This window comes from Athene cunicularia (genome assembly GCF_003259725.1).
Source record: "Athene cunicularia isolate RWA chromosome Z unlocalized genomic scaffold, athCun1 chrZ_part2, whole genome shotgun sequence".
Lineage (NCBI taxonomy): Eukaryota > Metazoa > Chordata > Aves > Strigiformes > Strigidae > Athene > Athene cunicularia.
Genome location: NW_020799143.1, coordinates 2,227,918 through 2,249,946, shown reverse-complemented (window position 1 = coordinate 2,249,946; position 22,029 = coordinate 2,227,918). Strand labels below are relative to the sequence as shown.

Below are 22,029 nucleotides of genomic sequence, written 5' to 3'. Positions count from 1 at the left end.
CTATACCATCTGCGTCATGTCCAGCTGCTATTTAGCAGTTAACAATAACAAAAAAACAATTTACAAAGGCACAACATAATTCACGGTGTGTTCTCAACCAGAATCAAGTCCCCCTGTGCTATGCATCAGACGTCTCCATTGTCCAGCATCACCCACCAGGTACACCCAGGTCCTTGGGCAAAAGCAATCCCGTGGATGGGCTTGTCTTTACCTTTGCTGGCGCAGGACAAACCAGTCCATTTTCCCCAAGATATTCCTCATGCGCACCACAGGGACTTTATCCCCATCTACAGCACGTGGAGGTTTTGACTGAGCCGGGCCAGCTCGACTGGCAGATCCCCTTGTGTTGACTAGCCAGGTGGCCTTTGCTAGATGCATGTCCCAGTCTTTGAAGGTCCCACCTCCCAGTGCTTTCAAGGTGGTTTTTAACAGTCCATTGTAGCACTCGATCTTCCCAGAAGCTGGTGCATGGTAGGGGATATGATAGACCCACTCGATGCCGTGTTCTTCTGCCCAGGCAGTTATGAGGTTGTTTCGGAAGCGGATCCCATTGTTTGACTCAATTCTCTCTGGGGTGCCGTGTCGCCACAGGACTTGGGTCTCAAGGTCCCAGGATGGTGTTCCGGGTGGTGGTGTGGGGCGCTGAGTAAGCTTCCACCCATCCAAGTGGTAAATTCCACCATTGTGAGCACATGGCGCTTCCTGTGGTGAGCCTGTGGCAGTGTGATGTAGTCGATCTGCCAGGCCTCTCCAAATCTATATTTCAGCCATCACTCTCCATTTCACTGGGGCTTCACCCACATGGCATGTTTGATTGTAGCACATGTCTCACATCCATGGATGATCTCTGCAATGGTGTCAATGGTGAGGTCCACCCCTCGATCTCGAGCCCACCTGTATGTTGCATCCCTACCTTGGTCACCCGAGGTCTCATGGGCCCACCGGGCTATGAACAGTTCACCTTTGTGCTGCCAGTCCAAGTCCACCTGAGCCACTCTAATCTTAGCAGCTTGATCTGCCTGCTGGTTGTGTCGATGTTCATCAGTGGCCCGACTCTTGCGTACATGGGCATCCACATGGCGCACCTTCACAACGAGGTTTTCCACCCGGGCTGCAATGTCCTGCCATACTTCAGCAGCCCAGACGGTTTTACCCTTATGTTACCAGTTACTCTGGTTCCATTGCTGCAGCCATTTCCACAGGGTATTAGCCACTGCCCACAAGTCAGTGTAAAAGTAGAGCCTCGGCCACTTTTCGTGCTCAGCAATATGCAAAGCAAGCTGGATGGCTTTCACCTCTGCAAACTGGCTCGATTCACCCTGTCCCTCAGCAGCTTCAGTGACCCGTTGTATGGGACTTCATACATCAGACTTCCATCGTCGATGTTTTCCCACAATACGACAAGACCCATCAGTGAACAGGGCATATCTCTTCTCCTCATCCAGCAGCTCGTTATATGGTGGGGCCTCCTTAGCATGTGTCACCTCCTGTTCCGATGACATCCCGGAATCTTTGCTCTCTGGCCAGTTTGTAATCACCTTTAGTATCCCAGAACGGCTGGGGTTCCCCATTCGAGCCCGTTGTGTTATCAACGCAACCCATTTACTCCACTTGGCATCTGTTGTACGATGTGTGGTGGAGGCCTTTCCTTTGAACATCCACCCCTGCACTGGTAGTTGGGGTGCCAGGAGGAGCTGTGTTTCAGTGCCGACCACTTCTGAGGCAGCAAAAACTCCTTCATATGCTGCCAGTATCTCCTTCTCAGTTGGTATCTAATTAGCTTCAGAGCCTTTGTATCCCCGGCTCCAAAAGCCTGGAGGTCGGCCTCGGGTTTCCCCAGGTGCTCTCTGCCAGAGGCTCCAGGTAGGGCCATTCTCCCCGGCTGCGGTGTAGAGCATGTTCTTAACCTCCTGCCCTTCCCAGACTGGCCCGAGCGCTACTGCTTGGGTAATCTCCCATTTAATCTATTCAAAGGATTGTTGTTGCTCAGGGCCCCATTCAAAATCGTTCTTCTTACAGGTTACGTGGTAGAGAGGGCTCACAATCAGGCTGCAGTTCGGGATATGCATCCTCCATAATCCCACAGCACCCAGGAAAGACTGAGTCTACTTTTTAGAGGTTGGTGGGGCCATGGCTGTTATCTTGTTTATCACCTGCACTGGGATGTAGCAAAACATCTTGCAATTTTATTCCTGGGAATTGAATTTCCCTTGCAGACCCCTAAACTTTCTTTTGCTTAATTGCAAAGCTGGCCTTCAGGAGGATTTCAATTATCTTCCTCCCTTTCTCAAAGACTTCCTCAGCTGTGTCCCCCCATACAATGATGTCATCAATGTACTGCAGGTGTTCTGGAGCCCCACCTTTCTCCAGTGCAGTATGGACCAGTCCATGGCAACTGGTGGAGCTGTGGTTCCACCCCTGGGGCAATCGATTCCAGGTGTACTGGATGCCTCTCCAAGCGAACGCAAATTGTGGCCTGCACTCTGGCGCTATCGGAATGGAGACGCACGCGCTAGCAATGTCAATCGTGGAGTACCACTTGGCTGCCTTCAACTTCAGTTCATACTGGAGCATACTCCAGTATGTCCGGCACTGCAGCACTCATTGCTGGCGTAACTTCATTCAGGCCACGGTAGTCCATAGATAGCCTCCATTCACCATTAGGCTTTCTCACTGGCCAGATAGGGCTGTTGAAGGGTGAGTGAGTTTTGCTAATCAGCTTCTGGCTTCCTAGTTGACGATCAGCTGATGGATGGGGACCAGGGAATCTTGGTTGGTGCGGTACCGCTGCCAGTGCACCGTCCTGGTAGCAATCGGCACTCGCTGCTCCTCAACCTTAAGCCACCCCACCACTGAGGGATCCTCTGGAAGCCGGGTAAGGTGGACAACTGTTAAACCTCCTCCAGGGCGGCGACACCAAAAGCCCACCAGTACTCTTTTGGGTCTTTGAAGTACCCTCTCCTGAGATAGTCTATGCCCAGGATGCACGGGGCATCTGGGCCAGTCACAATGGGGTGCTTATGCCAGTCCTTCCCAGTCAGGCTCACTTCAGCAGTAGGGTCAGCTGTTGGGATCTCCCTGTCACTCCGAAGATGCAGATGGATTCAACTGCACTGTAGCTCGATGGCATCAGGGTGCACTGTGCACCAGTGTCCACCAAAGTGTTCTACTCTTGTGGGTCTGATGTGCCAGGCCATAGGATCCACACTGTCCAGTAAATCTGATTATCCCTTTCCTCCACCTGGCTGCAGGCAGGGCCCCTCTAATCCTGCTCATCATCACTCACTTCTTTTAAGAATGATTTACTGATCCCCTCAAGAGGGTCAGACATAATGTTCACCATTGTGTTCGGTCTTGGGGGATTTCTGACTGGACACTGGAGCTGCGCTTTTCTTGGAGGACTCCCCTTTTGTGATGGTCTTCCCTTTCAGCTGCTCTACTCATGCAGCTAGGGCAGCAGTGGGCTGTCCATCCCACCTCCTCATGTTTTCTCCATGATCGCAGAGGAAAAACCACAGGGTGCCTCGTGGTGTGTACCTTCTGCTGCCTTTCTGTTGGGTGGGGAAACATTTACTTCTAATGCCTGAGACATTAGCCTGTGTAGGTGGAACATAGGACATGTCCTTCTCCACTTTTTGGATCCTCTGAGACAATTCCGCCACAGCTGAGACCTAGGAATGCTGAGATGAAGGGAGATTTCCCTCATATTGCCAGAGCTTGCCAACCAGTCCATCCACTCTTAGAGTGTGGGTGTCTGTCCACCAGGACACTATTGCCAATGCTTTTGAGTGTGCTTCTCGTGCACTCTTCAGGAACTTTTGCCACATCAGGTGTGTGCAAGGGGCCTGATCTGGGTCCATGGGTGACTGCTCATTATTCAGATCACCATAGATCATCTCAAACACAGCCAGTTCCCTGAGGCTCTGGATGCCTTTCTCAGTGTTGGTCCTTTTGCTTAGCTGACATAGAATATCATCCTTGTAGGGGTGCCTCTCCCTTACACTGAGCAGGAGTCGCTTCCAAAGGCTGGGGGTTTGAGTCTGTTTCCCTATTTCCCTATCAATGCCAGCATCCTTGGACAAAGATCCCAGCTGCTTGGCCTCTCTCCCCTCCATTTCAAAAGCACTGGCTCCATTGTCCCAGCATCAGAGCAGCCAAGTGCAAATCTGCTTGCCTCCCAGGCGGCCGAAATCTCTCCACATATCTCGCAGCTCAGATGGGGATAGAGATCAGATGATCACCTCTGTTCCCTTCCTCTTGTTCCTGTGATGGGCCTGGCTCTTCCCGATCCCTCACTCTGCGAACTGACTTTCTGGGTATATTTTGTTTTCTGTATCGGGGCCACTGATACCAGCACTGGCAGTCTCTCTGGCTCAGCTGCTGTGCTGGTGGAGGCGACTTAGACTGGCTCAGTATCTGGACTGGGGAGACAGACAGTTTCAGACAGACAGTTCACTCTCAGGTTCTGTAACCTTTTCTTCCCCATGAGGGCAGTGGGTGGTATTAAGGAGGACACTGTAGGCATGGGCAAGTCCCCAACACATTGCAGCAATTTGTGTCTCCTGGGTTTTGCCCGCTTGGTAACACAGCCTTTCTAACACTTCGTCAGCTTTTCAGGGCTCTACACCTTCTCAGGAGTGAAATTCCAAAGAACTGGGGTTGCCCACCGGCTCAGGCCTTTGCCCATCTTTTCCCACACCCCTTGCCACTCACTATTATCTGACCTCGGGGCAGGTTTCCGGGCACTGCTAGTGTTGGAGAAGTGCCGCATGGCCAAAACTGAAATCAGGCAGGCATTCAGAAGGCATTGTGCCACAAACACACTGTCCTGCAGGCTCCAAGGATAACTGAAACTCCCCAAAGCTGAGAGGATCTCTTCCCCTGGCTCACCCATAGCAGGGGTGAGACCCCCTAACAAAAGCCCAACGTCAAACAGGTACTGGCCCACCCACACACACAGCGATACAAAGGCAGCATAAACATTCAATAGCCAGTATAACAACATAAGACCCTTTATACATTTTCCACCCATAACAAACGCCACCACAGGGGTCATACACTGGATATAAGGATTAATCCAGCCCCACCACGCAAGCAAGTGGGCCAGCATTGCAAACATTTTCTTATCAAACAAATACAAATACAAACAGAAAAATTACACCCAACAGATTGCTCTACCACACTCCAGTCAGGGTCTAGTCCTTGAGCACCACGTTGGTGCGCCAACTAAAAATATGCTGGTTTAAGCCCTGCCAGGACCGGAAAGCACGTTGCTGTTGCCCCTCCCCCACCCTCAGCCGGCTGGGCTGGAAGTTAAACACAGACCCCGGGCTAAAATAAGAAGAAATTTAATACAGCAGTGTGATGAACAATCTGACCAACAAGAGTAGCAATGATAACAACAATAAACAGCAATAACAGTGAACAAGACAAAAGATATACAGAGAAATACCGACAAATGGTCAGGGAACAAGCCTGCTGCATGAGTCACAACCCCAAAACCAAAAGTGAAAATAAAATGACTCCGCCCCTGGACCTGACGTCAGCATGGTATGAATAACCCAGCTGGAGATCCCTTCCCCCTCTCTCTCTGCTGGGGAAAACTTGACCCTATCCTAGTTGAACCAGGACAATGTGTCCCAGCTCTACCGCTGCTTTGAGTAATACGTTGCTCAGGCTATCTGCAAGCAGGTCCAGCAGCTGTTGTTCTGTTCCAAGCATTCATCCATTGCTAAACTTTTTAGACCAAACTTCTTTTCCTCTTTTCTAGAGTAGTTTTGTGCTCTCTTTCTGTTCTTCCTTCCAAACTAAGTGTTAGCAGTTTGGAGAGAAAGGGAGACAAAAGTACGTGGAGGTTTGCATGCCCACCGACAGACCTACACACAGTCCAAGATTCACCAGTACAACAAATCCAAATCCTTATCCTGATCACATTTGATATTGTCTTTTAGTGTATCATTTACTTTGTATTAATGTAGTTGATACCAGCTGTTTGTGAATGGGGTTTTGGAGTTTCTCATGACAGTCTGTTCAGTTGCAATGCTAAGGAATGATTTGGTGTCTTTATGATCTAAAGCTTCTACCCTGCCTGCACGCCATCACATTCAGTTTTTCACATGTAGCTATTCCCATGAAGTTCAGGGAAGTCAGTGGGTGCCTTGGTGTGAGATACACATGCACTTGCAGCATCCAGTGCCTTCAGAAGAAGAGGGAAGAAGGGAGGAGGTGCTACTTTGACTAAATTGGAGGTACTTTAGGACTACACACTGGATTGCAAGTACTGCAAGGCAATAGTTAGGTAAACCCAAAGCCTGTGGTCCGGCTGCGATGTGTCCTCATGGAAATCCAGTTCCTCTGGGCTCAAGCTCACACATGTGCAGGGCAGTCTCAGCCCTTGCTATAAGCATTCCCCAGAGTGCCCAGGCACCAGTAGAGCTGTCAGGTTTCTTATGTGTGCGCCATTCACAGCTCTTCTCCTATGAGCCTAGAAATGTGAAAGGCACAGCTGAAGTGTTTAATAGTCTTGTAGTGGGCTTGGCAGAATTGCTTTGGTTTGTGCTCCTGCATGCATCAGCTGTCAGCTGTATTTGTTTGAAGTGGTGCCAGCTGGCTTCTCTCCAGTTACCGTTCAAACCTTCTGTGGGGACCTTTGGGTATGGAAGGGTAAGCATTTTTAAAAAGGATGCTAATTGCCTTCAATTTACCAAAGTTTTTGCTTAATGCATCTAGCCAAAATAAGACAAGAATGGTATACACCAGCTGGGGGTTGGGTGCAGAAGAAATTACTCTGCTTTTGTACTTGGCAGGTAGACTTGCTTTTAATTTTGTCTGAATTTGTCTTCTGGTTCCACACAGCACATGAGGCCCTGGTTGTATGTCAGCCTTACAGCTGTGGGGGCAAACATGGCTTTCAATCCACCGCCAAAGAGAACACCACCTGTGTAGTATCTGATCCCTCTGACTCTTAACCTGCCATGATGTGGGAGCTCCCCCCATGCAGAACAACTGGTGTTAGCAGCCTGGAGCACACAAATTTCTCTCCTCCATGATGTGTTGCCATAATGGGGATTCAGCATCCTGTAGGGTCTGACTCAGTTCTTGTTCATCACCACGTCAGAGTCCTCACTACCAGTGGGAAATACTCTGGGATGTGGTGATCTTTTCCCAGTGACTCTAGGATGTGTTTCTGGAAGTGGCTGCTCTTCTCCTTAAACCATGTCATGTAAACCCTTTTTAATTCCTGACCTGCAGAAGGGAACATGCAGTACAGGAACAAGTTTGGTCCACATTAAGATGCATGTACAGAAGCATGGCTGGGGAAGATGGATTCAGATGAAAGCAGGTGTCTCACTCTCGCTGTGCTCAGCAAGTGTTGCTGCAGTGACACTCCTCTGCTTGTTTTGTTCTTCTTACATATTTTTTGCTTAGCTGAAAGGCACTAGGAATATGGTCATCCTACCCACCTGATTGACTGTGTGGGAGCAATGGGCAGGCTGGCTGGATAGACCCAAGTACAGGGCAGGTGTTCTGGTGCTGTCTCCACCCTTCTCAATCTCTTTCCTGTTTCCCCTCGAGATTGCTTTGTTGTTCAGCTGGGCAGTGCCTTCAGCCCTGTGGGCTGGCATGGGACCTGTCCACACCTGTGAGGATGTGATGAGGCAGTGTTCTGCAATTAGGAGACACATGCCTGTGTTGAGCATGGAACCTGTACAAGAAAGCATTCTCAGGAACTCAGAAGACTGACAGTGGGGCACAGAAGCTGATCACCTCCTGCTCTGTGGGCATCGGGCAGTTCTGGGCTGGGTCTGGACTGATGTTTTTCTCTTGCCTTGCAGTGCTACCGACCCTCCTCCCCGGATCCGCATCATTAATGGCTACATCACAGTTGAACCCCAGTCCCAAGACCACGGACGGTCTAGTCATGCTCACACAGACACTGGCAGCACTCACCAGCTTTCCCATTCTCTCTTCCTCCAACTACTGACTCTGACTTTGCATATGATAAGGCTGCATTGAAACACAGGGAAAGGCAAGCTGTAGGGCTCTCATCTTGAAAATCAAGAAAGAAACTTATATGAAAAAAACAAAAATACAAGACTGAGTGGGACAGCTGTTCTTTGGGGTGTTCTTAAACTGCCTCCTTTTCCTGACTCTGGATCATTACACTATTAACTGGTTTGACCTCCCCAATACAGGAAAAGGTGTTTTCTTGAAAGTGTTATTTATCCTTCTCTTGCAGAAGAATGATTTAATGTTATCCCATAATGCTTTGGGGAGATTATAATGTTGCTATAACACAGCTGTTGTTTAGCTGTATGAGCCCAACTAAATTACACTTTTTTTCACCTTCAGTGCCTTGTAAGAAGATTTAAAAACCACTAACTTGTTTATTAGAACAGAGTATTCTGATCATATGAACACAGATGGGAAAGAGAGGTTGGTATTTTATGTCTCTACTGGTAATGCTTTTAATTCTTGCTTGTTAGGGCACCAGATTACATGTAAAGGTAAAGGTTCATGACAACACCTTGTACAACAGAATAAAATAGTAAAGACCTGTGAACAGAATGTTTCTGCTGTCTGGTCCTGCTGTATGATGGGTACACCTGAATCTCCAATGGCTAGACAAGTCTGTCTCATAAGCACAAATTAAGGTAAAAAAAAAAAAAAAAAAAAAAGCGTAGGTAGCTTCACAATTCTACTGTTGGACACTTCCAAAATAAGTTTTCAATAATTGATTTTGAGAAGCTCAGACACAGTTTTTCCCTCTTTCTAATTCACACATATAATGTTATTTTATAGGTGGATTCACTTTTGGGGAGAAAGGGCTTTCTTTTCTGCACAGTTAAGACTTCACTCTAGGAAATCCTTGCAAGCTTTCTACCAGTTTCAGTGGAAATTCTCAAACTTTCCAAATTGTCTTAAGTCCTTCACTGTCTGCTTAAAATGGACGTTACTGTCTAATTAAAATTGCATGTACGAAGCTTGGAAGTGGAGATGAATGCTTTTCTGTGTTTGTACAGGACATTATCTTGTGATCACACTGACTCATTTAGTGAGCAATATATCCCTGTCTCCTCTTGAGAGGGCTTCATTGGCTAGAAATGTCTTATAAGATTCATGCATGGGAGGACTTGGAGCCAGTGTGATGAGCTGGTACACTAGAAACACAGCAGTCACCTGCCCAAGCGAGACAACAAACCCTCAGGTTTCCCTTCCTATGCAGGTACCTGTGCTTTGCTACTTTTTTCATTGCCTATACCTTTTTCTCATCCTCTTACTGCACATTGGAGGAGGAGGAGGAGCAAATGGTTCCCACTTTCGTAACAGACTTTTCATCTCTTGATCTCAAACTTCAGTTTGAGTTCTTCAGAAGAAGAACAAAACCTGAACAAAGCCTCAGTTTGCTGAGGAAAACAGAGAAAGAAGCTAAATATTGCAATTTGCAGCAGCGCTGTGGGGAACAAAATACACAAAAAACATCTGGACCAAGGTAGAAGACAGCACCATCTCATTGTATATTCCTTCTCATAGGGAATGCTACAAGACCTCAGGGTCCTGAATACATTTGGGTTTCCTTGGCTTTACACAGCCGCCAGTCTGGTCATGTGCTCTCCCAGCTCTCTCTCTGGTTGGTCTTCTACTGGTGTAAGCTGTCACAGAGGGGATGGCTCTGGAGCTGTTTTCCTTGACTGGAATATGACCTGAGGGAAGCAAATCAAATGGGGTATAGCTTAGTCACAAAGATGAACTGCAGACCTGACAAAATTGAGCACATGCTTGTGTGTTTACCAGTGCATCTCAGGAGGCCACCAAAAACATTACATCAGAGTGTGTTCTGCCACTTGCTAGCCTATGCATTGGTATTGCTTCTCCTACCCCTGTCCTCTGTCTGTCCTTCAGAAGTTCACAATGAGGTGTGACAGGTTCAAAGGGCTCTGAAGCAATGGGAAAGGGGCTGAGGCAGATTGTCCATTCTGTTCCTCCATTATAAGACAAAGGCTGCTATGTAAACTAGCCCTGGGCTGACTTTTCAGTTTGTTCCCTCGTCCATGGTTGCTCAGAAGCTTTGCCTCTGTGAGGGAAACAGAGGCAAGCGGAACAGCCACCAATGTTTTTCTTAGGCTGCATGAGGAAATAGTAGTTAAAACCACTCAGAAATAAGAGACACCTGAAGTAGCACTACAGATAATTCAGTTCTGGAGGTGTAATTCATTCTGTTCCCAAGTGCCTGACTATGTCAGGGAAATAGACATGTCCTTAAACTGTGATGGATTGTGTGCCTACAGAGGCTGCATCCTGTGAGTCTTTCTGCAAAGTAATCAAATTATTTCAAGGTATTTTTGAGGGTATCATGGGCTTGAGTTGATACCTGTGAACTATACTAGTGGTTCCTACCTGTCACTTTTTCTTCCAGACCAGTCATTACTGACTGGCCATGGGACACCAAAATCTTGAAACTGTGACTGGTATGGAGAGCAGAGCCTGACTCCAGCTGCACATGCTATTCAGCTGTTTACAGTGACCCCTGGGAAGTGCTAGGTTTATTTCTTCCTAGTTCAGAACAGAAAAAGTTTGCCAGAATCAGAGCAGCTATCCTAATGGCCAAGGTCTGCTCAGGTACCACACTTCTCTCGGCTACAGAGCATCAGGAAAGCAAGCATTCTCATCATATGCCTGGAAGACTTCACTATCCCTCTATCTGTCCCTCTCAAGCAGCTGAGGTAGCTTTTGTTGCCTTGCAATTGAGATTCAGCCAGGCTTGTGATGAATAGCAGACTTAATTCAGAAAAGACTATGAAGGTGCAGTACTTCCTTCTTTGGTGCAGGAGCTGAAATCTCCTGTTGTCTCCTAAGCTAGGTGCCTCCATGTCCTCCAAGTGCTGTAACAAAGTGTTCTTTGTTGTATCTGAACATCTTGGTCTCAATTTTCTATTCTCTTTCCTTTGTACTTACTAATTAGCCTGTGCACTTTGCTGTTCCCCTCCTTGCTTAAATTGTTTTGATAAATCATCTCTCCAGTGTTCTGTGAACAGATCTATTTTGAGATTATTTTGACTTTTGCCATGGGTTCCTTGTGGTCAAGCTTCCTCTTTCTCTGTTGGGAGTCTGATATCTGTGAAGTTATTAGCGCAAATTAAAACCTCCTCACTTCAGAATGTACTGGTTTGATAATATAATGCCACACACACCCTGGATTAAATTGTAATGTTGGAGAATACAGATTATCACCATCACTGACATTCAGCAGTGTATTATAAATTCTTGTGAATATCTGTTACTTGACTAAGCTTGAGACACAGATGCTTTTTAATTATTATAAAACTTCACATTTACATATATAGCTTTTTTTTTTTTTTTAAAAAAAAAGGCAGACAGTCATCCTCCTTGGGAAAAAGGGCTTGCTTATAAATTGTAATTTCCTGAGATAGTCAGCACTTGCACTTGTATTTCTACCTGCTGATGAAATGCACCAGGCATTAGACACCATTTATTTTAAACTTTGTTGACCTCTCAACAGATATGTCCTGCAATTTCACAGCTTCTCCTTTCTGCTGCTGGTTGCTTTTAACACACTGAAGCTTTATTTTCTGATATGATACTTGGTTAGCAACTCGGATTTTTTGCAAAGCATTGCAGGAGGCATGACTTTACTTGTTTTCATACACAGTAATGTGTATCTGACACAGCTTTTCTCTGAACTGCGAATGCCCCTTAACGAGCTGACAATATAGTGCTGGCTTACTTTCAAACCCTTTCAGATTAGGATGTGAAAAATAAAATTACTGAGACAAAAAAAAGGTCTTATTCTTCAGATAAGGTCTAAAAATGTACACGTCCCTCATAAGCAATAATTTTAACAGTGTGAAAGGGGATGTATAAACTGTGATGATTACCTCACTCTAACTTCTGACACAGCATAAGGAACTTGCGTGGTTTTGTTATTTTAAAGGTTCAGTAACATGAAAGAACACAGAGTAATGCAAAAAAACCTTGCTAAGTGATTCACATTTCTTTCTTTTCATTTTGGAACTTCAGAAAGGGGGCATTTTCTCTGTTAGAATCACAGAATTATCTAGGTTGGAAAGGACCCTGGAGATGATCTAGTCCAACCGTTCACCTAGCACAGTTCCCACCTACAGCATATACTTAATATCTAAATCGACCCTACTCTTGAACACCTCCAGGGATGGGGACTCCACCACCTCCCTGGGCAGCCCATTCCAACCCCTAACAACCCCTTCGGGAAAGAAATGCTTCCTAATATCTAGTCTAAACCTTCCCTGGCACAACTTGAGGCCATTTCCTCTTGTCCTGTCGCTTTCTACTAGGCTAAAGAGGCTCAAATCCAGCTCTCTGCAACCTCCTTTCAGGTAACTGCAGAGGGCCATGAGGTCTCACCTCAGCCTCCTCTTCTCCAGACTAAACACCCCCAGTTCCCCCAGCCGCTCCCCGTACGATCTGTGCACCAGCTTCGTTGCCCTTCTCTGGACATGCTCGAGTCATTCAATGTCCTTTCTGTAGTGAGGGGCCCAACACTGAACGCAGGAATTGAGGTGTGGCCTCACCAGTGCTGAGTACAGGGGCAAGATCACTTCCCTGTCCCTGTTGGCCACGCTATCGCTGACACAAGCCAGGATGCCACTGGCCTTCTTGGCCACCTGGGCACACTGCTGGCTCCTGTTCATCGGGCTGTCAATCAGCACCCCCAGGTCCTTCTCTGACTGGCAGCTCTCCAGCCACTCCTCCCCAAGCCTGTAGCACTGCTGGGGGTTGTTGTGGCCCAAGGGCAGCCCCCGGCATTTGGCCTTATAGAAACTCCTCCAGTTGGCCTGAGCCCATCGCTCCAGCCTGTCCAGGTCTCTCTGCAGAGCCTCCCTACCCTCGAGCAGATCAACACTCCCACCCAACTTGGTGTCATCTGCAAACTGACTGAGGGTGCACTCGATCCCCTCATCTAGATCATCAATAAAGATGTTAAACAGGAGTGGCCCCAAAACCGATCCCTGGGGTACACCACTTGTGACCGGCTGCCAACTGGATTTAACTCCATTTACCACAACTCTTTGGGCCCAGTCATCCCAACAGTTTTTTACCCAGCGAAGTGTGTGATTGTCCAAACCTCGAGCAGCCATTTTTGCCAGGAGAATGCTGTGGGAAACGGTGTCAAAAACCTTGCTAAAGTCACCTTAAATTACATCCACAGCCTTTCCCTCATCCAATAAGCAAGTCGCCCTTTCATAGAAGGAGATCAGGTTTGTCAGGCAGGACCTGCCTTTCATAAACCCATGCTGACTGGGCCTGAGCATCTGATAGTCCTGCATGTGCTGTGTGATGGTACTCAGGATGAGCTGTTCCATCAGCTTCCCAGGCACCGATGTCAAGCTGACAGGCCTGTAATTTCCTGGATCATCCTTCTGACCCTTCTTATATCTGTGCGTCACACTGGCCTATTTCCAATCTTTTGGGATCTTCCTGGTCAGCCAGGACTGCTGGTAAATGATGGAAAGTGGCCTGGCAAGCACCCCAGCCAGCTCCTTCAGGACCCTCGGGTGTATCCCATCTCATCCAATAGACTTGTATATGTCTATGTTATGCAGCAGGTCACTGACTGTCTCATGGATTGCAGGGGGGTCATTCTCCCAGTCTCTACTCTGGCTGTGGAGGCTGGATTTCATCCACAACTAACCTTGCTATTAAAGACTGAGGCAAAAATGGCATTAATCACCTCAGCCTTCTCCTCATCACTTGTTACCAAATTTCCTCCTGCATCTAGCAGGAGATGGAGACTCTCCCTGGACTTTCTTTTGCTACTGACATACTTATAGAAACTTTTCTTGTTATCCTTGATTGCAGAGGCAAAATTAATTTCCAGTTGGGCTTTAGCCCTCTTGATTTACACCCTGCATAGCCTCACAGCCTCTCTGTAATCACTGTGAGTGTCTAGCCCCTTCTTCCAAAGGCTGTAAACTCTCCTTTTCTCCTCGAGTTGCAGCCAAAGCTCCCTGTTCAGCCAGGGTGGTCTTTCTGGCATCAGCTTCTCTTAGAGCACCTGGGGACCGCCTGCTCCTTCTTAATCATCCATATAGCAAAATTATACTTCTAAAACAGATTAGAGGGGAAAAGTGCAGGGCATACAGAAGGCAGGTAAATAATTAGAATTTAAGAAATACAAGCATTTTGACTTTTTCTTTCTCTGTGTTTCTTTTGTACCCTCTGAAACAAGCTTCAGGGAAAAAGTGCTGAAAAAAAGTACAGTGCTCTTCAACTGGGGAAAAAAGGAGCCAGGCTCTGGTAGAGCAGATCCCTCTCTTCAAACACCAGGATAGTCTTGTGGTGGGTCTGTTCTCTTCCCAGTAAAATTGAAACTGAAGTTACTTTAAAAGTAAGAAAACAAGCTTGTATAGGTCAGTGGGATGTTTGTGACAGTGAGTGTGTAAGAATCAGGCTAAAATCTCTTAGTTAAATAACCAAGGAATGTGCTTTTGAAGATGTATTTCTCCAGTAGCTTTCTGTCTAGAAAATCACAGAATCATTCAGGTTGGAAAAGAACCTTGGGATCTACAACTCTACAAGTTCTCCCCTACACATCCCCCAGCATCTCATCTAAACCACCCTTAAACACATCCAGGGATGGTGACTCCACCCCCTCCCTGGGCAGCCTATTACACTGTCTGACCATCCTTTCCTGAAAAATTTTTTCCTAATGTCCACTCTGAACCTCCCTGTTGCAGTTTAAAGCCATTCCCTCCTGTTCTATCGCTAATCACCTGTGAGTGAGACTAGCACCAGCCTCTCTACAATGTCCTTTCAAGTAGCTGTAGAGAGTGATGAGGTCTCCCCTCAGCCTTCTCTTCCTCAGACTAAACAGTCCCAGCTCCTTCAATCGCTCCTCATAGGATTTGTTCTCCAGGCCCTTCACCAGCTTCGTTGCCCTCCTCTGCACTCGCTCCAGCACCTCGATATCTCTCTCGTACTGAGGTGCCCGAAACTGGACACAACACTCCAGGTGTGGACTCACCAGTGCAGAGTACAGGGGGACTATCACCTCCCTACTTCTGCTGGTCACACTGTTTCTGATACAAGCCAGGATGCCGTTGGCTTTCTTGGCCACCTGGGGACACTGCCGACTCATGTTCAGCTGCTTGTCAATTAGAACCCCCAGATCTTTCTCTCCCAGACAGCTCCAGCCACACCTCCCCAAGCCTGTAGCCATGCATGGGGCTGTTGTGGCCCAAGTGCAGGACATGGCACTTGGCCTTGTTGAAACTCACCCCGTTGACGTTGGCCACCGATCCAATCTATCCAAGTCTCTCTGCAGAACCTCCCTATCCTCATGCAGATCGACACTCCCACTTAACTTGGTGTCATCTGAGAACTTACTGATGATACACTCTGTGTCCTTATCAAGATCATCAATGAAGATGTTGAACAGAAATGGTCCCAACACTGAGCCCTGAGGAACGGCACCTGTGACAGGCCGCCAGCCGGATTTAGCTCCACTGACCACCACTCTCTGGGAGTGTCCAGCCAGCCAGTGCTTGACCCAGCAGACAGTACGCTTATCTAGGCCATGGGCAGACAGTTTTTCTATGGGAATTCTGTGGGGAACTGTGTCAAATGCTTTTTGAAAATCCAGGTAGAAAATATCCACAGCTTTTCCCTCGTCCAGTATCGGGTCATCTTGTCATAGAAGGAGATCAGGTTTGTCAGGCAGGACCTGCCTTTCATAAACCCATGCTGACTGGGCCTAATCCCCTGGTTGTCCATTATATGACTTGTAATGGCACTTGAGATGACCTGCTCCATGACCTTCCCTGGCACCGAGGTCAGACTGACAGGTCTATAGTTTCCTGGATCCTCCTTTCTGCCTCTCTTGTAGATGGGTGTCACATTTGCCACTCTCCAGTCCAGTGGGACCTCCCCAGTTAGCCACGACTTCAGGTAAATCATGGAAAGCAGCTTGGCGAGCACATCTGCCAACTCTTTCAGCACCCTTGGGTGTAACCCATCTGGTCCCACAGACCTGTGTGCATCCAGGTGGTGTAGCAAGTCTCTGACCACCTCCTCTTCAATTGTGATGACCTTGTTCTGCTTCCCCTCCCCATCTCCCAGCTATGATGAGGCTGGGTGTCCAGGGAACAGCCAGTTCCACTGCTAAAGGCTGAGGCAAAGTAGGCATTGAGCACCTCAGCCTTTTCCTCATCCTTAATTACCATGTTTCCCTCTGCATCCAATAAAGGAGGGAGATTTTCCCTAATCCTCCTTTTGCTGTTAATGAATTTATAGAAACATTTTTTATTACTTTTAACAGCTGTAGCCAGGTTGAGCTCTAGCTGTGCTTTGGCTGTTTTAATGTTCTCCCTGCATAGCTTCACTACATCTTTATAGTCTTCATGAGAGACCTGCCCCCTCTTCCAAAGGCAGTAGATTCTCCTTTTGTTCTTGAGATCCAGCCGAAGGTCCCTGTTTAACCAGGCCTGTCTCCTGCCCCACCTGCTTGTTTTTTGGCACGTGGGAACAGCCTGCTCCTGTGCCTCTAAGACTTCTCTCCTGAAGTATGTCCAGCCTTCCTGGACTCCCATATCCTTCAGGGCAGCCTGCCAAGGGATTTTGTCAATCAGCCTTTTGAGCAGGTCAAAGTTTGCCCTCTGGAAGTCTAAGGTGGCATTTACTAACTATTCCTCTAAATATGGATATTGTTTCTCAAAATGTGGACAAAATTGTCATTTACCCTTTATCACATAAAATAAAATCTAAGCCATAACAAAAGGTGATCTTATTATATCCGTGGTGAAACTGATTACCATTTTCTACCCTTCCACTCTGCTTCATTCAGACTGCTATCCTGTAACCACCAATGAATGCACATGAGGTTTATTCAGGTCAGGTCTCATGCTGAAATTAATTTACCTTTCTAGATCACAGTCCTGTTATTAGTGAAGGCTTGTCCTTATTGAGAAAACTGTATGGATCAGTAAAGTCTGGAAAAAGTCTCTGTCACAATTTATTAACACTCCTGCCTGCAAGCAGGGCACATCTAGACTGAGTGGCTTAAAAGGTGTAAAATGAAAAGCACACAGTGTTGCTGGGTGTTTCCTGTGCTTCAGAATAGTAACAGCCATCCAGCATTTATACTCTGAAGATACCTATGGTCTAGGCAGAGAATTGAGTCTCCTGTCTTTGGTCCCCTGAATCTTTCTGAGGTATGTATCTTTTCACATGAGTATTTCCAGCAGTGTTCAGCTATACTTTATCTGAGAGCTACGTTTTCCAGCACTCAAGCATCCAGCTATTTCCTGTTGGTGTCCAGGGAACTGGGCATTAAAGAGTTCAGAAAACCTCCACCTCACAAACACTCTGTCTGGCCATGGCTAAACTACCTCTGATTATACAGCTTGTATCTCAAGTCACTTAAGCCTTCAGGTCAAAAAACCCATGGAGAGTTTATTCCCTCATACACTGCAAGAAGTGAAAGCTTTGGATTTTAAAATGTTGTTTGTATGTGTCTTGATATCACTTGACTGTAGATGCATGAATAATTGAATAGGCAGAATGACAAATACTTTGTTGTCACAGCTGTGTCTGATGCTTGTGACAAATGACTACAAGTCTTTTGTGTGTTACATTTGTTAACATCCTCCCACCAAGTCACTAGAAGTTTATGCAGCTGAAGCAAGAAACAGTATTTTGCCTTTATTTCCTGACAAATGTGACTATTTGTGCATTGTCTCAGTTCTTCCTACTCGTCCTCTCTGCAGTCCCCATCCTGGCTCTGCATTACTTTGTGCAATTTTAGGCAGTACCACCAGAAGGTCAGGGGATCTGCTTTCTACATGTAAACAACTAGTGTGGGAACCCCCTCTGGAGTCCCCACAAAACAAGTTGCAGACCTAATGCTTTCTTGCTGTCAGGTAGCTCTATGATTAAAATATTGGGTAAGACCTGTTTTAAGCTCGCTCTCTGCTGGAGGGGATTTGAAGCCACAGCTTCTCCAGGTGCAGGCTAGTACTCACTCAGAAGTTAACTGGGGGAAAATAGATCCTCTTTGTTTAGGGTGCACAGAATATATGTTTCTTAAGCAGTGGTTGACCTCAATTTAAGAGCTTAAGAGATGATTAGCCACATCTGGCAGGGATCACTGTGGTCAGCTGCTAGAAGGCCACCTTCCGGCATCTATTTCTATCAAATGGGTATTCTATCAAATACTGTGTATTTGATATTGGATTCAACATGTAAACATTCCTCATGTTTGAGGGTATCAAGTTGTAGCAGAGTATCTCAAAAGATGCACACAACACTGATGATCAGCCCTCTGAATGATTCAGACCTTGCATACTCACAATACTTATCATTCAGGGTTAATGCACATGACACAATGTACACTAGGAATATTTATCAACTCTGGTTGAGATGGTTTTGCATAGTGTGTCTTCTCAGTACAGCACAGTGGGCCAGGTTGACGCTGGTCTGATTACCTGCCTGTGGAGCCAGAGTCCTTGAGGACTGAGAGCTGGTGCTCGCTTTGTGGAGTTGCACCAAATGATACAGACATACTTTGAGAGACAAAGCAGCTGTGACCCTGTGATTAATAGGGAAATAGAGCTCTTAATAAAGCTGCACTGAACACTTCAGATAAAAAAATCCACAGAGTGTTCATCTCCTCTCCCCCCTTCTAGATAACAAAGCTTTGAATTTTTAAAGCCCCTCATTAATTTAGTATTAACTGCAATCTTATAAACATTTGTATAGAGTTCAGTGGAAGGAGGTGGCCCTTTCAAAAGAAATGGTAGAAATCAGATATTTTTATTATGTTCAAGTTAGCAATAAGAAAATAAGCCCCTGTCTTTTCAAGTTGCGCTGCCATAGATGTGTTGCTGCACACAGTCACACTTTTATGTTACTCTGATTGTCCATCTGGCATGTGGCTTTTGAAAGGGATATGAAGTTTTGTGCTGGACTTCTGTTAACATACTGGTTAATTATTTGCAAATACAGCTTCAAAGATATAAACTCACACCTAAATGGATGAAATTGACAAAGGCTATTAAAAGAATTGGAGCAACAAGGATCTTGAATATCAGGCTCTTACCCTGTCATGAAAGGTAAAAAGATGTGTAACATAAGTACAGTGGTTACATATCTGTGCTTAGCAGGCCACATAAAACAGGCATCTGTCTTGGAGCTTTAATGTTTCGAAGCACTTGCTACTGTGCAAACACCCCATCCATTCAGAACTCAGGCATTTCTATTACTGAGTAGATAACAGATATCCAGGCTCCTGTGAGACATGCATGTACACAGGCTGGTTTCCCCACATTAGACTTATGTTGAAATGTTAGCTTCTTAAATGCCATGCAGCACTATTTTTTTTTCTGCACTGTTGTGTACTTCTGTACCTTACACTGTCACCAGTAAATTTGTGCTGCCTATGGCTTTAGAATAAGTGCTTTGCGAAGGAACTTTTTCTCTAGGAGATAACTTTGGACCAGTGTCACTGTGGTGAAGTTTCTTCATAGTAACAACGATACAAGAAAATATGAAGTCCTTGCCACCAGAAATCACCAAATGTGGCCTAGGATCCATTGATATTCTGCTGAAGAATCATGGGCTAGCAGGAGAGCCTCTTCAGGCTTGCTCAAGCTTTTTCAAGCTTGATCCTTCAATTGTCCGCATGTGTGGGAGTTAAAACAATACAAGTACTCCACTCAGCTGAATTCACAGCACTGTTTATTTATTGATTATTGTGGGTGCAATTGTCCATTATCTGCTTGGGAACTAAAGCCATTATGCTGGAATTATTTTACATGGTAAGACTCAGATTTGAGGAAAATCTGTTGTGTTGAGAATTCTGAAACCGTCACTTATGGTTAGCCCAAGTACTCAATAGCTAGAAGGGAAATAAGACAAATAAAGCAGTTTACAGAAGAGCTGACAATATCTGTTTCAACAGTTCAGATGATACAAGGAAATGATCACCTTCTTTGCAACTTATTTACTTATAGCAACTTATAATGATTTATGAATATTGCTTAATAATCCTGCTTGCCCTGACTGTTCTGTGGAATTTTACCAAGGACTACTGTGTTCATCAAAACAAAGCAGTTTACTGTGAAAATATACCAAGAACTGCAGTGTTCAGCAAAATTTTATGGTTTTGTCCTTGGGAAACAGATGTGTTCTAACTAGTTTGGTCTTGAATAGAATACTCAGCTGGCTGGTACAGCTTGAAGTTTGACAGTGATGTACACCCCACCCCTGCACACAGCAGGTTTGCAGAAGGTACAGATGCTCTTCTGCACCACAGCAACTGGTGCTAGGCAGTCATCTGCTTCATTCTCCCCAGTTCTTCACAGTTACTTTTTTTTTTTTGGACACACACTGTTCCCATCCCAGTGGTTGAGTGGACAAGACTCCTACCTGCTGTAGTTAAGAAAATATTTAATAAGAAGATAGGACCATCTTCAGTGATCACGCACAGAGAAGCGTACTGACCAGCAATATTTTACACAAAACCAGCCCCTTTTATGCTACTTTCTGTCTATTCCTCCACTTTGTTTCTCCCCAATCCCCTTCCACTAAATATTCCCTTGTAAATTTTGCTAGTTCCTCAGACCCTCCCTCAAATATCTCAAATCCTCACATTCCTCTTTTTTGCCTTTTCTTATCATTCAGAAAGTCCAGGTGGCCATATTCAAAGCTATACATGGGAGTTTCTTTCAATCATCCATCTATTAGTAGCTAGAGACTTCTAATCCTTGGCATAATCTCTTTTTGTGGCAATTGAGGCACGGACTCTCCATGAAGTGCGAAAGGAAATAAACTTTCTTATTACAACAGTAAATATTTATGCTATGGATAAAGCTCTTACTTCATTATGAGCAAATCAGCAATTAGACAGCTATCTACCTTTTCTCCTATCAGCATAGGACCACTCTAACACGTACTGTGCAGACCAGTCAACTCCTTGTTCACGTGCTATTCTTGCAGCAGTGACTTCTCACGGTTCAGGACTTTTCCACAGTTCAGTGTTGTAGCTGTCTGTTGTATTTCCCTGCCACATTGGCACAACTCATCAGTTTCTTATCTTTCTTCCAAGGCCTGTTTCTCATCAAAGCCTTGCTGCTTGTCAGGGGCTGTGCAGAGCTGACAGGCCGATGTCAACTTTCCTCTCTCCCACATCTCCCCCTTCTTTCTTTTGCAGTCGCACCTGCAAGACTTGTTTCAAAGCTTTATCAATTAAGGTTTGGACAAACTTCAAAAAACACCGTATACTTAAAACAATTCCACAAAAGGCTAAAAACAGTACAGCAGCTACAGTTACTAGTTGAAAAGAGTAGGCTGGTTTCACTGCCAATAATTAAAAGATATGACCAAGTACTACAAAATAAACAGAAAGAAAATACAGAATAGTACACTTACTTAATGGGGTACTAATATTCAGATCCACAATTGCTGGGGTACCCTGGATGTAGTGAGGATTTGGAGTACCTTTCCTTGCAAATTGGAAATCCTCTGCGATGTGTCCATCCATGAGGCATCCAAAGTTGCTGCAAGCAGGTCCAGCCTCATATATCTAAATCAACAGGCCAAAATAACTGGCACTTTTCTTTGAGTGGAAGCATCTGATTTCATCCTCCTGTTGAGTTCCACCTAGAGCCTGGCCAACACTCAAGGGGGGAAAACCAAGGGAGTTTCTAATAAAGTCAAACACTTGGGGTTTTAATTCTTAATGAGACAGGGAGTCTAAACAATCTTAGATTGATAGTGCAAGGCCTGCGCAAAAACAAGGGGAGGCGTATGGGACTGTTCGAAAAGACATACCAAGTACTGATAACGTTGCTAGGAGATTAACTCCTAGCCCAAAGAGAAGTCCCTCCTAGTCTTTGAAAAACAGACAACCCCAAAACATTGGTCTGGAAGAAAGCCAGAGAACAACTGAGGCTGCGCAGAGCGATAAGGAGAAAAGTTCATCAGCGAAGAAGAAGAGGAGACCTGATTACCCTGAGAAGCGAGGGGAGGCGGGGG

General features: G+C 45.9%; 1 protein-coding gene across 1 annotated transcript in view; it reads left to right on the top strand.

Annotated features, from left to right (window-relative positions):
* The window catches only part of LOC113489936 (metalloprotease TIKI1-like), a 91,232-nt gene extending 82,752 nt beyond the window's left edge, over nucleotides 1-8,480 (top strand). The window contains exon 7 of the mRNA XM_026866018.1: nucleotides 7,836-8,480. Coding sequence (XP_026721819.1) covers nucleotides 7,836-8,016 — 181 coding nt within the window. The 3' untranslated portion in view covers nucleotides 8,017-8,480. The remainder of the gene's footprint in view (nucleotides 1-7,835) is intronic.
* The last annotated feature ends 13,549 nt before the right edge of the window (nucleotides 8,481-22,029 follow it).